The sequence below is a fragment of the Neodiprion lecontei genome, chromosome 5 (assembly GCF_021901455.1).
Source record: "Neodiprion lecontei isolate iyNeoLeco1 chromosome 5, iyNeoLeco1.1, whole genome shotgun sequence".
In the NCBI taxonomy this organism is placed as follows: Eukaryota; Metazoa; Arthropoda; class Insecta; order Hymenoptera; family Diprionidae; genus Neodiprion; species Neodiprion lecontei.
The window spans coordinates 16,501,502-16,514,179 of record NC_060264.1 but is presented as its reverse complement, the minus strand read 5'-3'; the positions used below and the strand labels follow the sequence as shown (position 1 = coordinate 16,514,179).

At 38.9% G+C, this 12,678-nt stretch overlaps 1 protein-coding gene across 2 annotated transcripts; it reads right to left on the bottom strand.

The window, feature by feature from the left end:
- Positions 1 to 8,356: 8,356 nt before the first annotated feature.
- On the bottom strand, positions 8,357 to 12,402 carry LOC124294615. Of its 2 annotated transcripts, none has more exons than XM_046740623.1 (4): positions 11,953 to 12,402; positions 10,132 to 10,486; positions 9,903 to 9,979; positions 8,357 to 9,821 (listed from the first exon to the last, which is right to left on the bottom strand). In XM_046740623.1, the coding sequence occupies exons 1-3, from the start codon at positions 12,236 to 12,238 to the stop codon at positions 9,943 to 9,945; spliced, it is 678 nt and encodes a 225-aa protein (XP_046596579.1). In that variant the 5' UTR covers positions 12,239 to 12,402; the 3' UTR covers positions 8,357 to 9,821; positions 9,903 to 9,942. The 2 variants fall into 2 exon arrangements, with proteins under 2 accessions (XP_046596579.1, XP_046596578.1); XM_046740622.1 differs by having other exon boundaries at positions 8,359 to 9,821; positions 11,953 to 12,057.
- Between the last annotated feature and the right edge of the window lie 276 nt (positions 12,403 to 12,678).

The window sequence follows — 12,678 nt, the reverse complement described above, 5'->3', positions numbered from 1 at the left end:
AGTAGCCAAATTGAGGTGTGAAGCATCACACTCGAAGATCGTGGTAGCCGTCGGTACGAGGCTTCGATGTCCTGGAGTCTCTGACAGGCACCGGGGGCAAGAATATAAGAGCGGTTCGAGTCTGAGTGTCCTTATTCTCACTTCACTTCACTTAGACGGTTTAAACGCGAAGTTTATTGTATCTAAGGAGTGCAGAATTTTATACTTGCTTCCTTTCCAATAAATACACAAGTTCACTATGGGAATTGTCCAGTGTAGAATCAGGCGGTCTACACTCAGTCCCTGGTTATCAAGCGGTCTACACGCAGTCCTTGATTGTCTACGCAAGGCGGCCTTTCACTCTATCCCTTGCTAGGTACAATTCGTAATAATTAGTTATAAACGCGTAGCCGAAGGTTCGCGCGTGAATTTATTGGGCTTATGCACTCACTTCCAAAGTTCGTCACTATGATCCGGCCGTTTGATACGCGCGCCGCGTTCGTTGGTTTAAACCGGATCCTGGCAGGATCGCCAAATTTGTCATGCAAATATTGCGCAACGATTATATATGTATTTATATGTTTATTCAAACAGAGAATTGAGTGATAATTGATAACAACAAATGGTAAGATGAAGCGTTAACGTTATATTATATTTAATTAGACGTGCGTTACGCCTGGAAGCAGCATTGAGACTGCTCACACGGCCTCTCGCCGGGCTCGGCGACAGTGCATATGAAGTGCATAATCGCGTAATTTGAGCACTGCTGCCGATAAGAAAGCCAAGCGCATAAGGCGGGCTACGCTGCATGATAAATTTTGTACTCATCTAAATGATCCCCGGCATGTTCCTACGAGAGGATATAAACTGTTACATTTTATTAGAAATGTTCCAGCTCCATCACAATCTATTGATTTTTTTTTGTTTTTGCTTTGTTGTGATTATATTTAAGCCAGTATCTGGAATCGCGGCGACGACGTTCGCAGTATTATTACTCGTATATTATTTTATTTTTGTAGTAACGCTGGCTGAAAATATATGGTTTTATTTCATTATTGCTTTGTAAAATAACGTGTTGGCGTACGTGTGTCGTATCTCTCTTTACCCGAGAGTTACCCCTCCCCTCTCCGCGGTACTGAGCTGCCGAGTATATGGTCGCGGTATAGTGCATTACCGATTTCAAGGCGTGTTGATCACGCCAGGCGCCCAACAAATTTCGCGATATTGTTTCAGGTCCAGGATACCTCGCGGACGCCGATTTATTGTGCACGCGGTAAGTTCTCGGTTATTTGCTCCGAGTGACCGAGGAGCGGGAAAAATCCACGTCACAGTATATATGGTGAGAAACCGTTTCTTGATGCAAACGATAGGAGAAATAGTCGAAGAAGTTAATCAAAAGATGAAGATATATAGTTGTTCCTATATGTTCCTCCCGTATGTAATTTGTGTACATGTGTTTAATACATAACTTATACCGTTGATTGAAGGTATGGGACTTTCTTTTGCAAAATGAACCGATTTCGATGAAAATTGACTGACGCATAAAAATCAAAAGATTTAGCTGAATTTTTTTTACGGGTTCTATATCGATAAAAAAAGAGATATGTATCTGAGGATTTTTTCCACAAATTTTGGGAAACAGAAGAGATCGAAAATTTGAGAGTTTGGTGATTGTATCGTGTCTACACGGCAGAGTTACTTGTATTGGGTGTGTATCGTGCCTACACGGCAGAGTTACTTGTATTGGGATACGCGTATGTGATTACGTGTGACACACACCTTCAAATCTGTGCAGAACTCGAAAACAATGGCTACCTGACATGCGCAGTACGGTAAGTCGGAGAAACGCCGGGTCAACACGTGCTGGCACGGGTAGTTGCTTGATACGCGTGAGCCAGACAGCACTCAGGCTCCTCTCCAATTTGGTGAGCCTATGATTCGAATCTCTGATTTGAACTGACGCTAAGTCGTTTTTGTCACGATGGTTGTGTTGATACATAACTGAGACAACGCCACTGCGGCATAAGAGGGTCGACACTCGTCGTCACTCCATGACATAGCGCCTCTCGGCCATTCAAATAGCGCCTCTCGGCCACAAAAATAGCGCCTCTCGGCCATTAAAGGAGCGCCTCTCGGCCGTTCCATCTCTCTCTTGTATTCCCACTGGGGAATTAATTATCGCCTTGATAATTATCGTGTAACTAGCTTCCACGCTAGCATCTTGTAAGGCGGTTGAGCTCACCCCTATTGTGTCTTCACTCGAAGCGTCACAATTCTCTCTCTCTAGATACATCCAGTGCACACATCCACTCATAAATCTAACATTCATTCACACATACATTGTACACGATTTCGAGGAGGTTTTTACTCAGTTCCTGCTGAGGTTTTCCTCCTCTGGGGTAATAAATCATCATTGATTGACCCCCAAACCGAGTGGATTTATTTAAAATACCTAACCTTGCCCATATCAATAATTGTTATAAGTATTAATTTCATGATGAAAGGGAAGTACGGGAATTAATCCTGGTGGTCAATTTCCGACAAAACAGTGATTTTCGGCTTGGAAACTTATTTTCAAAAATTCATAACTCCGGTTCTATTTCAGAAAGAAAGTTCTTTTTTTGTATTTTAAAGCTAAAAGAATGAATCATAATAAAAAAAAAATGGTTTCATTGAAAATTATTAACAAATTCATATTGTTATAAATAATCAAAATGTTTAAATCGATTTTTAACAATTGCCCCCACCTCGTAGCGAGTTCATCGTATAACCATCGTATTCTACTTCAAATTCTCTACCAACAACGGATTTTGGATTGGTGGAGAAATTATTATTACTATTGGAAAAAAATTAAATTATCTAGCGCGGCACGTCACATCGGCGCGCGGGTTCCATTGCACGCCTCATTTTTTTGCCTCGTATCGTTTTTCTCTGTAATATAAATGATTGTTGTATATTTTTAATTAAATAATATTATTTATTAGCAAATAAGACTTTATAAAGCGTTGAACGAAAAAATAAATAAATAAAAAATATTGTAGCAAATAAAAAATTAATTTATTAAGATTTCAATACATTACTATTAGTTAATAAGTAACTTGTTCTGCATTACATCGTACAATATTTACATTTACTCGTAATTTATATAGTATTTTTCAGAGAAAAACGATTCGAGGCAAGAAAATGAAGCGTGCAATGGAACCGCGTGCCAATGTAACGTGCCGCGCTAGATAAATTAATTTTTTTCCAATAGTAATAATAATTACTCCATCAATTAAAAATGCGTTTCTGATAGAAAATTTGACGTAGAATACATGATGATACTACGAACTCGCTACGAGGTGGGGGCAATTGTTAAAAAACGATTTAAACATTTTGATTGTTTAAAACAATATGAATTTTTTGTGAATAATTTTCAACAAAACTATTATTTTATCAAAATTCATTCTTGAAAATGAGTCTCCAAGCTGAAAATCATCAAATTCTCAAATTTTCCATCACCTCTGTTTTCCAAAGTGTGTGAAAAAAAATCCTCAAATGCGTATCTCTTTTTTTTCGATATAGAACCCGTGAAAAATATGTATATCTTCAATCGCGCTCACACCTTCATTGCGAACAAAGATGCCGCTGGTATATGAAATCAATTTTTTGAATTACGTTAGACATATGTGGTTTTTAGAAATACAGTTTATTTGCATTGGAAAACTCAGAACACTCCACAAAAATACTACTTGTAAATAGTTTTTGGAAATTAGGTACCACTTGATTGTTATTAATGTTTAAGTCCATGCTATAAAAAACCCCGGTGAACTTTATACAATCATTGTCTCAAGAGTAATGAAAAACAAATGTAAAGATGATTGAAGTTGCTTTTTTCAACCTCTACTTACATTACCTAGTTAGATTGCGACTCTGTCCGTTGACCCGCAAACACAAGATTGTTCAGAACGTTACCTGAGTAGCCCAGATTATAATTGCCCATATCTGTCCGCTCCATTATACATTTGTGGCAGAGCTCGTGTTGATTATTACGAATTTCGAGTCTAGGTTAAATTTGTAAATTATTATGAATAAACGTCAAGCGAAATCATTTATTGACCAATTCGGTAGATAATGAATTACTAGTTAAATGTTGAAAGTCCGAGAGACAGAAGTTACAGTATCATTCCAATAGTTGGAACATGCAATCCAAATATACATAGTGTGACGTGATTTTTCCTGCACCTCGAGCTGTCACCAGGACTTAAGTGTCGAGCTCCGCAAATCGGAGCCGCAATTCAAACATGTCTCGAACATAGGCGCTATCCGTTGTAACATCCGACCGGAACGTCCGTATGTTTTATCGACTATTATTACTGCATGTTACTTTTATCAACTAACCAAACTCAAAGTACGAGAATCTTGTAACCATAAGAAACTAAAACAACTGTCTAACTATTTGGAATACCCCTAGATGGAAATAACTATGAAATTCACTAGCCAGGGCTTAAAAACCATGTTACGAGATCTTCGTACTACAGAGAACTATAATATTATTATACGTTATTATATATCACTATCATATTAACACCATAATTAACTAACACTATTATACCCAATTATTATATAGCACTCGACAATGCCATTTGTGCATTCGGAGCTGAGAGCTATACTATAAGCAACATACGCTTTACTATATAGCCTGGAGTATAGAAGACTGTAAAACCATAGATAAATGCATAACCAATATAATATAAAGATAGCACTGCTGCAATAACCCATAAAACCAGAGACTGCAAAACCATCAAAACCGTGAATACTAATTATCCAGCATGAACTATACCTTCTTCCGTAACGCCGTATTGTAGGCAACATGCGCAACGTTTTGAAGGCAATGCAGATCTCCAATGTGGAGCCATACAGAGCTTTACCTAGAGAATACATTAGGAAACTTACCGACGAAACGAAAACGTTCTAGAAGCTTCCAAGCCGATTTATATCAATATAAGAATTAACAATTACAGAAGAGAATTATATACAAAAAGCACACATGTAAACCTGCTCTAAAGCTATGAATTATCAAATTACTAAATACTCTAAATCTGTTAAGATAGTTATAACACAAACAGCTAAGGATATTCGCAGCAGCGCGATTCTAATAATGTTAAGGAAATAGCAAACTATGTTCATAAACAATCGCTATTGTACTCCAGGTTAATAACGACAGTAATCGACTATAATACATATGTAATTCTATATAGATACAGCTATAAAACTAACAAACGACGGGTAACCAATATGACTTATGGACTTTGTAACGAGCAAGATAGTAAAAGCATTAAGAAGTAAACAGGAAGAAGTTAAGTGACTGAGGGGGGCCAAAAGGGGGGCTGGCGCCTCAACAAAGAAGCTCACGCAGGTTGGAGAATTACGGAACAAAGTCCACGCACCTACACCACCGCACCAAGCAGCGTTATACCATACGTAAAAAGCTACAATATAGTAATAGCTAATGGACTAAGATAACAGGCGTGCATGCGCGAGGATGTCGTGCCCTAATTAGTTCCTAGAAAAAGGAGGGAGGTGCGCAAAGGTGACCAAAAATCTAAAGAGGGGGATCGTTCTGCGCAACGATCGACCCCTATAAAAACGGCGACCGATCACTCGATCGTCCTCTTGGTTTCTACCTCCAGATTCGTCATCTTGTTCCGGTACAGTCTCGCGGTAAAATCCTTTAGCCTTTTGCATTTAAACTTTAATACAACGTTACTCTGCCCAAAAGTCCAGCGAGCTTAAACTCCATTGTGTCATATTAAGTTTAAGATCTTACACTGTGTAACTCCGTTTTTGTGACTTTTAAATATCGAACTTATAAAATAAACCAAAGTTAATCAAAGTATCCAAATATATTAGAGTCAGTTATTCCGCTAAAACCTCTCACCAATCTACGCTGCAAGTCATCACACCCAGAACATTCTCACAAAGGTAAGCCAAATTAAATCTTTTATCCAACAATTTCTCCTTCTTCGGTTCGTTCGATTAGAGCGACAGAATCCCCGTTGTCCGGTGTATTTCAATACTTAATCGGTAATTGGTGACCCAAACTACTGATGTGAGTCTAGCTGTAACTGCGTGTGAATGTTTCCGGTGTCTAACATCTGGAGATTTCCACTAGGTACCGTTCCGACGTCACACCGTTGTCAAAATTCCCCCGCTCTAATTGGCGTTCTCGTTACGAAATTCTTATAGCCTAACTTATCGCTACCGTTGATTCCCGCTGTTGTGGGGTGCTGATTGGTTGTCCAGTCTCCGGTATCCCGTAGTTCGACAGTGGCGTGGTGACGATTTCGCGAGGTTGCCTGACGTCAGTGTGGTGAGGGGGAGGCTACGGCTCGCCGGCCACCAACGGGAATCTCGTCTGCCTTGGGTGCCTTCGCGGCAGAGCTCTACGTTGGCGCTCTCTCCGTAGCCTCGCGCGAGGCCCTCCCGTCGTCGCGATCTGTCGCGACTACGATTCTGTAATGTCGTTCGAATTTGCCGCCGATCTCGTGTATGTTGCCGCATTTACTCGAAACCAAAAAAAAATACACAAAAATCCTGAAAAATCGTCTTTGCCAAACCGAAAATTGCCCCCCCCCCCCCCCCCCCCCCCCCCCTCGGAGTATGGGATGCGCGACTTTTGTCCTGGCGCTCTTTTCTTTGAAAGGATTCGCGATCTGATCCGTGGGATCCTTAATTTCGAGTTCCATCTAGGGTTCGGGGAGCCGTTTGGAACACGCATTGAAAATGCCACGTTACAATAAACAAAAAGTTACATTAGTAAATAGTATCCAAATAAGGTTTCGCCAATGAAAAGTAAATTAATAATAATTGAACGTGATTTAATGCTTGCCAATCCCTTGTTCCACTCATGAAACTTTTTTGAAGAGTGATGTTAATTAATCACAATTTTAAATTAAATATAAGAAACTAACGACTGATATCACTTAAAGATGGATTTACCGGTTTTTTTTTGTAATCAAATCTTGATCGATTATATATGGATGGTTTCACGTTGAACAATTTATCACTCGAATGAATGCGTTAAAGGTCGATGCAAAAAGTTTGGACACGTGCAAGCTTTGCAGTACGATATCTCTGTCAAAAAAAAACATAGAGAACTGGTCGTAAGACCCTTCGGAGATTTCAAGAGTGTGCAGCTTTTAACAATCCATTGGTCTTTTCTGAGACAAGATTCTGACGTTAACATATCGCCAGCAATAGGTTGAATATCGTATTTTTTTAATTTTTCAACATTTTTGAGACCTTTGCCGTAATTGGAAAATGATGTGGAAAACCGCCCGTCTCAAAAATCCTTGCTCTAGAAATTACTTATACTCATTAAACTAATGTGGTTCGAAATTATGAGGAGCTTCGAAACTTGCTTCAAACAACCAAGTCCTCGTACAATTAGTCCTCAGAAGATTGAAAATGAACGGGTACGATCTTGGGATCGTATAGAGCTATCAGGCGAAGCTGAATATTTAGAAGAGTGAAATCAAAATCAACACCATCTAGTTCATTGAGATTTTAGTAAACAGTACTGCACGCACAAAATACTTATCTCCTTTGGAGGATACGTTCATATTGAATAAAGGAAGAGTGCTCGCATGTAAGAATGGCGAAAACTGATCCAGAGATAAGGTATTAGGCCCCCGTACAAAAGTAGTCGAACAGCGCTGGTACATTATACGGTAAAATTGTTACTTTGTTACTCGGCCGCTCTCCCCGATCCCGATACACGCGATCGTCGCTCGAGATGTGCCGCACAGAAAAGTTGGTAGGTATAGGATTCCGGTCTGCACTCCAAGTGCAAAGAGACGCATAATACCCATTGCCGTGCCGCTTATACGTCGTTCGCAAACAGTTTGGCCGCTGCGCTGTATTTTCTCGAGGCGCCTAGCAGATCACAGGCCCGGTCGTGAGCCGCTATCTCACCCCACTCACTGTACGTGGCCCGGCAAACACACCGGCTTGCAACTCGCTACCTGCACATTTTTTACACAATTACAGGGTTCGTACGCTTTTTGGAATCTGAAATTCCCTGACTTTTCCAGGTATTCCAGCCTGAAAATACAATTTTTCCAGTAACCTTTCACGAAATATGCCGCTGATTAATGACAATTTTTTTACACATTAATACTCAATATTACCTAGTAAATATCTTTCTGTCTGACCATCTATTTACAAACAACAAACTGCGATTTTCTATAAGCGAAAAGATGAAAGAAGGTTGAATTAATATATTTGTTCAGAATAATATTATAACTTTACAGCTCTATTTGTTTCGCAATAATAAAAAAACTGAAATAGGTAACGACCTTACATTCAAATGTTCGACTAGTAACTGCAGCTACTTCACGAATTAAAAGACTAGCATAAAATATTTCGATCACAGAATTAAAGGAATACCACTTATGAGAAATTAAAATAGACGCAACACAATAAATTAAATTTTAGAAATGGCACGGATTTGGTCATCCAATATCTCGGCTTCTTTGTGTGCTTCTGCCATTACTTTTCGTTTCTTTGATTGTAATTCTTTTACTATCTGGTTCGCTCTCTTTCTCTCGTTTTCTTGACGTTTTTTTTCTGTTACCTCTTTTTTCTGATTCTCAAGATCTTCATAATATCTAGCACGAGAATTTCTCGCATAGTGGATCATGTGCTTAGTGATAGATACTTTGTCAACTCCTCCTGCACTTCGAATAGCTTCCCATATAAGTCTCTGGGCAACTAACGATTTTTCCGATTGATTCTCAACCAGACACTCACCGTTCACTGAAAATCCTCTTTCGACAGACGCGTTTCCGTGTGACATGACAAAGAGCTTTTTGACGAATGACATAAACTCTGAGGAAAGATTGTTGCTTACAGCCATGTTTTTCCAAAAATGGTCCAACCGCTCGTCTCTTGTGAACTCCTTTAGCTGTTCGATTACTGCTGGCTTTGCGCTTAACGCTTTAAATTCTCGTTCGATTCTATCTGCTGAGATGCCACTGATCCACTTATGAGAAACGAACTCAGTCAAGGCGGCCGAAAGTCGTTTTGAGGCGATGTTTCGAGATTCTAGGATAATTCTAGGATCACAGAAAGAAAGAGCTTTCGTCAGACGATACGTGATAGGGGATTTGTCTTGCAGTTTTCGGCAAAACATTTGTAGAGACCGTAGGCAATCTTGCCTGAAAAGAAGTACCTCTTTTGTATTAAAACCGTCCATTGCCCGAAACGCTGAACGAGTGTCATGTCCGATGTTGAAATTTTTTGATTCTTCTAGATTTTCCGCTTTTGAAACATCCACGTCACACACTGACGTGGACTGTTCCAATACTTCTTCTTTAACAAATCGGCCCATGATTGAAATAATTATTTCATTCAGATCAGTGTAAAGATATGGCACCATCGGTTGTTCAGTTTGATAGGCAGTCAAAAATGGCTCTACTTCAGCAGCAATAGTTTGGAAAAATGCGAGCTTAGCCCTCATAAACTTGTCCTTCATGGCCTTTTTCATCAACTTGTAACAATCGGATTTTGGTTCTTTTTTCTCGTTTTGAACTCCAGAAATGTATTTCTCTAAATTCTGCAATATCAAGCCGGCTCGTTTAGCAACAGCACCATTTTGCAGCCACCTTACTGCGCAAATTTCATAGGAAATTGCCGGGACCCGGAGAATCGAATGTAATCCGCTCTGCGAGCGGGTACATGTGCAAAAAAATTGTAAATAGCGCGTAGTAATTGTACGATGTTCCAACCCGTTGCTTTCATGGCAGCTTTGAACGCATTATGTAGATTATGAAGCCCACAGCTTCCAATATCTAAAAGAACTGAAGTATCAGGACCATCATTTAGTTCGCGTTGATGTCACGTAGAAACTTGAGGTTTACGTTAGGCCCATCCATAGATACCTGAAGGAGATTCTTCATATTCAGTGAGGACAATTCCTTTTTAAAAGCAGTCAAGAGATCGGCCGACGTAGTATGACCTAGGAAAGCAAAATATCTACTAACGGTCTCGTCTTTGGTTTTGCTCCAGTACCGTAAAACAAAATCCATCTGTTCTAATTGGCATACTTTGTTTAAGCTTTCGTCAAACGATACGACAAAGCACTCGTTCTGCGGTATATCATTTAGTAACTCATTTTTAAAGAACGGGGCAAGGCCATGCAAAATTGTATAACCCATTTTGTTGGGGCCCAGTATCATTGCTTTAGCTGTCCCATTTTCATCAAACATTAGTTTGAAAATTTCTGTGCATTTCCCTGCAGCAGCAAGGGATAGGTGGCAGAATACAGTCTGAAGACACCAGATTATCTTTGCTCGCGTAACTTTCTCTTTTTCAATGAAACGATCCATTCCCCGCTGCTTTGGTAGTATGTGCGAGAGGGACGTTGATTCTAGTTGTGTTGACGTGCTTGGTTGCGAAATCGTTCCTGTCTTCTCAGTTTCTTGTACTTCGGCTATTTTTTCAACATTTGCAATCAAACTTCCATCTGAAATGAAACACCATTCATGAGATGCAACGTTTGGGTTCCACAATCGAGCACGCCAATCATAACAGGGCGTCTCGCGCAAAATTCGATAAAACTATTGTCCACAGACAAAAAGCGGGATGAAAAAAAAGGTGTCAAATAAAAAAATAAAAAAATACCATCAACTAAACCTGGCAAACAGCGACATGTTTTGCCGATATCATTTATAAATTTTCACCGCTCCTAAATTCGACGTTTTCAAAACTCAACTCGCTGATTCTAGCTCAATAACTGGTGAGTTGATTTGAAATTTTTACAGTATGTTCAGAATACATACATTACACCTCCAACGTCGATAAAACACATAAAAATTGCTTTCAGACAGGTGGGAAAATTAATATTCAATGTAAATAAAATCAAGATACTAATGATGAGAAGAATGGTGCGTGAGTACAATTAACGATATAAATATTCTAAATAATGAAATAGCAATAAATCTTCCAATGTACCATCGCTGTGTTAAAAAAATCTGCGAAAAACGCATAATGTTCCGTTACCGCACGTAGCGCCCAAACGCTGAACGAGGTGCTCGCGCCGAGCGTTGTTTAGAAAATCATCCATAGTTACAATATTTATGACCCGATTACACTGAAATTTTTGGAAAGTTTTTTTTAAATGTTATGGGAAAACGGCTCGCTGGAAGTTTTCTCAAAGTTGAAGTTCTTCGCATACTGTTTTCCGCCAATAAGTGTCCGAAATCCGTTTACCGATACCCCGCCACTTGTTATTGAATATAAGTAAACAAATGCAGTTTTTATGTGTGTTATAGACTTTGGAGATGTAACGTATTGTTACGAAGCGGAAAATTGGGAGAGGAAACGGATTTATTTAGTGATGAAGCTCTCCTTTTAAAGTCTCGAGATAGACTGTTTTTACAATCATGTAGGTTGACGCAGCAACCTTATTCTTTTGGAAGACATAAGAGGTTTATAAACGTCTTTTATCTATAATGACTACTAGATCATTTAAAAGGGGACAAAACGGGTGATTTCACCCTTTGTAACAGTATGTATTCTGAACATGCAGTAAAAATTTCAAATCATTTCACTAGTCATAGAGCTAGAATCGGTGAGCTGAGTTTTGATAACATCGAATTTGGTCGCGGTGAAAAATGCAATTTTTATTAATTATTACTTCAACTAATAATCGGATTTATAAATGATATCAGCAATAAATGTTGACTTTTGGCAGGTTTAGTTATTAGTATCTTTTATTTTTTTTTATTTGACACCTATTTTTTCATTCCGCTTTTTGCCTGTGCACAATACTTCTGCCGAATTTTGCGCGGAGACGCCTTTTTGTGATCGGCATGCTCAATTTTTAACCGTGGTTGGAGACGCTGAGCAATTTGGATTTCGCTGAAGGCTGGAAGAATCTCACAGATAGTCAACCGAAAAAAAATTTCGAACGTTGAGCAGCCTACTCACCAAGTCTAAGTGTAGTAGATTTTGGGACGCCTACTGTTTTCGGTGATAGAAATACTCCGATTCCATAAGTATTATTTTGACTCCTCGCAGTGTGTTCGTGTTTACGTCCTTTCATGTGACTAGTTAAAGTCTGTCGGCCCATGTTGCTCAGCAGCACGGTTTTCTTACACATGATGCAATAAAATGCAAACTTGTCATTTTTGCATTCTTTCAGCCATGGCGAAAACTGATCTTCGTTAAGCCATTGAATATTGAACGTGGATTTCCTTGATTTAGGAAAAGGCATTGATCTGAGAAAAAAAAGGATAGCATACGTAAAATTTTATCATTTCGATCAAGACCGCACTGTATTGACCTCCATTGAAATGTTATTTTAGAATACCTATGACATACAAAGTTTATTCCTCATTAGTCATTCCAATGCAGAACTCATACAATGTAATCTCATAACATATTTTAGTGCAGTTATTTGGTCATACAATGATCACAAGTGATATGACAATCAATTTCCAAAAATAACATTATATATTCACATCGACTGCATTTCACAGGAATTCGTACTTTAAAATTTTAAGCGTAGACTAGGCTTTGTGAGTTAGCAATTTTTTCAATGCATAGTGTTCTTTAAAACCCTCCAACTGACTTTATAGTTTCTATATTAAATGTGTAAGGATTAATCTGCGTGTTATTACGTCAATTATAACTTTTTCACTTCCGAGAGATAAA

Excerpts from the sequence above, each read along its gene's own strand:
- LOC124294615 (XM_046740622.1), bottom strand. The coding sequence starts at position 9,508 with ATGAAAAAGGCCATGAAGGACAAGTTTATGAGGGCTAAGCTCGCATTT.